Here is a 4,111-nt window from a genome sequence, read left to right as displayed (position 1 = left end):
ACTAATCAGTTATTATCATCTTGCTGTATTGCTTCTGACCCAGAGCAGTGGACGAGATGCAGGGATGACCCGTCATCCAGGAGGAGCCAAGAAAAAAAGGAGAGAGGTGTGGTGAATGGGAATGGAGTATGTGGGGATGAAATGGATGGGAGTGGATTTATGTCTTTGACTACCTCCCTTTGAAAGGAAAAGCCCTTGGTGTGTGTATGTACGATGTATGTATCATTAATACTATCATTATTATCATCATTATTAATATCATTATTAATATCACCATTATTAATATCATTATTATCATTATTAACATAATCATTATTAATATCATTATTAACATCATCGTTATTAATATCATCATTATTATCATCATTATTAATATCATCATTATTATCATCATCATTATTATTATAATTAGTTTTAATTACCAATATAAGTTTAGTTAACTTCAACATCTAATCGCATGGCGTTAGCTAAAACAAAATAATAAATGCCCCAATGGAATTTGAAGTGGAATATTCGAAGGGCATTGTGAATTGTCAATATTACTGCAAAGTCATCTTTAATCTAATATTATCACATTTATTATGTTTCAGTTTTCTACATATTCACTATCATGGCGCAATCGTTGAATTTCACCGTTTAGAACTAGGTGCTCTTTATTTTTGTTTATTTTCTCAAAATTTTTATAATCACCAATGCCAGCCGTAGTCATCATAGTCAATTTGCAATTTGTTACCAAGATAATAGTTAAGGATATTTTTTTTTGTATGATATTCCTATACTTGTCATAGATCACACGGAGAAATTTCATATCATTCTTGATTTCAGACAACGGATGTACCTGCGCTGCACTTGCATAAAACAAAAATAGAAATTGTCATCAGTAACATTCTGGAGTCATGCAGGCGATGAGTAATATGCTAAAAATAACGTGTAACCTGATGAATACAATAAAATGTTACTTTGGCTCAAGATATATGAAATATATCAAATTCCCATGGTAAATAGGTAGGGAGGTGAACAATGCGTGAGTGATAACTTGTGGAGTAGGCGGGCACAGGGGAAAGGGGATAAAGCACTGTGATATTTTTATATTATGACGAAGTAGACAGGTGAAGAATATTTGGGCTACCCTAGATAGCGAGAACACATTATTCAGCAGTACGTCATAATATTTGGCATCAGTGGAAAGCATCTTGGGCACGTGGAATGTAAAACTTCTTCGAACAAGTGACGAGCATTCCGGGGAACTTCCTGTCTTGCTCAAGTGGGGCGAGAATGGCAGGAGAGCGTATGCAGCATCTGATGCGTGCCAAGTCGCTAATTGAAATACGTGTCAGCCTAAGACTGAGCTTAGTGCACGGTTTAGATTGTAGTTAAAGAATTTGCTCTCCATTCCTCTGTAAAAACCTAATAATGGATTGATGTTTCAATTTTGTCTGTTTAATATCTATATATGCTATATGTTCATTCAATGCTTCTAGGCTTGTTCTATATATGCGACTGCTTCTTTGTAACCTATAATTATCTAACGTATCGGTTTTGCAGTGCAGATTGTGCAAATAAATTTAAGACTGATTTTTTGTCGTATGCAATGTAGCATGATAATCACTTTATGTTTTCATATATTGTTACGTCAAGCCACATATAGAAACAGACTCTGAATACCATGGTGTATCCAAATATATTTAATCTTAAGCTAGTAGGGGATAAATCGTGTTGAGAAAGTGCTGATATAAAAAAAAATTGACATCTGGCAGCTACCCCATCATGCGGCGCAAAACGCCAGACTCCGTTGTCTCACGTTGCTCAGTTTCGAATCGACAGTGAATGTGAAAGCACGCGCGTATCTCGCTCTCGTGGCGCCCTCACGTGGGAATTACTTTAGTTATTTAGGAAGTTTCGCTTGTGTGCCTAATATAACAAGCTTATGTGCCAATTCTTGAAAATTTCTACGAGAAAAATAATTAAAGAATATAAATATTTACTTTATGTGAACATGATGTCTGTCGATTGGAACTAAGTATTGGTAAATGAGGTTGTTGTCAAGCTAAATAATGTTCGAAAATTATCGTAGATATTATTTATTTTTTGTGATGAAATTTTGTAACAGTGATAGTGCTTCAATATCTGTTGTTGTGAAGAATACACAGAAGAAAAAAAATCCCTTAAATAGTTGCAGTGGGACTGATAGTGTGTGTGTGACGTATTTGATTGCTAATTACCTGTAGATCATTTAAATAGTTTATTGATTTTGTGAATTTATTCGCCATGGTTATTGTAAGTAGTACATTAATGTTAGATTTAATTTGAACATTATTTAATATAGTAGCGTATGTGTTTAAAGCAGAACTACTATTGTTACGGTTTTGTTTATATTTCGTTTTTTCTTCAAATTCGGCGTCGTTGTACGCTGATCTGGTTCCCACGCCAGAAACACTTATTGAAAAATCCTTGAATCGTTCATTATATTCTAACCTTTCAGATTTATTAGAACATTTTTTCAGTTATTTGAAGTTGTTTAAATATATTTGCAATAAACTGGGCGCACTTTGATGTTAACATAACGTTGCTGTACATTGTGAATAGTGAATATTGTTAGGGGTCACAATGCATCACGTATACATGAACGACCCCGCCAACATCGACGAAGCTGATCATGGCTTCCTTACCGACTCCACAGTGTACTACAACCTTCCTCCTCCAGCGCCTTCTTCAGCAGTACCTGGATACTCTTCCTCCTCATGCTCAGCCTCATCCTCGCCTTCCCCAAGAGCCATGCGCTCCTTGAGGCGAAGTAGCGAGAAAGGCTACAATACACACCTCCACACGACTTCGGCTATATCGGCGTCAGCGCCTTCGTCAGTATATCCTCGAAGGCACACAAAGGCTAATGCGCAGACCAACGTCAAAGGTCTGGCAGGATCCTCAAGGCAGAGTGTAGGTCTTCCTCCAGTACCCTCAAATCTTCCTGAAGAAAGCGACCAGTCGAAGACCTATACTTCGTCAAGAGTTGGTGCTCCTCCAGTCACCACACAACCCTCTTCGGGAGGAACCTCATTGTCTATCTTACCTGCCACTTTATCTCTGATGCCTTCGTCTACCACGTCAGGAAGTTCCTCAATGGACATCACTCAAGACGCGTCCTCCCAGAACCCGGACACTACTTCGGGCAAGGCCTCCAACTCCCCCCAGAGGTCTAAGACTCAGAGGAACCACCTGAAGAAGAAGCTGGCGCAGACAAGATCTTTCGATTTGGGTTACCTGTACCATAATCTAGTCCGGGGCGTCTCCCGGCCACGCCGGAACTCCTTCAGCATGTTCTGGAGGCGCAAGGAGAAGAAGAACAACGCCGCTGGGTTACCAGCTCTGCCGGATGACGGTGGGGTGGCGGTTAACGGGCAGGAGGAGGAGGAGGAAGAAGAAGAGGAGGACAAGATGGAAGAGCCCAGTAGCTCTCAGGGGAATGATGGTGGCGATAATGTTGGTAAAACGTGTGGGAATAGAGGCGTGGTTGAGAATGGCTGCCAACAGGATGGCAATGTTGGCACGTTAGGGGCAGATGTTGGAAGTGCTGATGTCAGTGGTAGGAACAGATGTGTTGGCAGTAAGGGTGGAAGGGGTGTTGATGCCAACAAGTGTGTTGATAAAGTTGGCAGTAAGTGTGTTGCCAATGGAGGCAGTGTTTGCTGTTGTAACGATGTTGGTAAGCGCGTTGGAAATGATGGTGGCAGGGTGAACGAAGCAACGCATCGGGTTGGCACATCCGGGAACCCGGATCACAGAACCCGGATGAACGCCTACCAGAACCGGAAGGGGAAGGCCAGGAGCGAACCGACAACGGAAGCGGAGGGTGAGATCGGTGAGCTCCCCACAGGTATCGTGGTCTCTCCACACGGCTCTCGATCTCTGCCGAGGTGTGATCTGGGCAGTGTCGAGTACGCAGTGATCCTGAACCCAGAGAGTGACCTTGATGACCTTGACCCCGAGGTCACCGGCGAGGTCACGACGCCCTCTGGGGATGACCTCCCTCCTCTTCCTCAGCCGCGACCTCGTCATCCTCCACGAGAGGACGAACTTTCGACGGAGGAGCTTTACATCAACACCCATGCCC

The 4,111-nt window shown here is 41.8% G+C and overlaps 1 protein-coding gene across 12 annotated transcripts in view; it reads left to right on the top strand.

Moving 5' to 3' along the window:
- The first annotated feature begins 1,806 nt into the window (after positions 1–1,806).
- stumps (DBB domain-containing protein stumps) overlaps positions 1,807–4,111 on the top strand; it is a 113,372-nt gene continuing 111,067 nt past the window's right edge. For all 12 annotated transcript variants that reach the window (XM_076212051.1, XM_076212048.1, XM_076212049.1 and 9 more), the window contains exons 1-2: positions 1,807–1,869; positions 2,483–4,111. The exon at positions 2,483–4,111 is cut by the window's right edge and continues 723 nt beyond it. In XM_076212051.1, the coding sequence (XP_076068166.1) occupies positions 2,608–4,111 (1,504 nt within the window). In that variant the 5' untranslated portion in view covers positions 1,807–1,869; positions 2,483–2,607. The remainder of the gene's footprint in view (positions 1,870–2,482) is intronic.

The sequence above is a fragment of the Oratosquilla oratoria genome, chromosome 29 (assembly GCF_046742065.1).
Source record: "Oratosquilla oratoria isolate Oo_2021 chromosome 29, ASM4674206v1, whole genome shotgun sequence".
Classification (NCBI taxonomy): domain Eukaryota; kingdom Metazoa; phylum Arthropoda; class Malacostraca; order Stomatopoda; family Squillidae; genus Oratosquilla; species Oratosquilla oratoria.
Note: the sequence above shows the minus strand (reverse complement) of the source record. Positions and strands in the feature narration are given on the sequence as shown.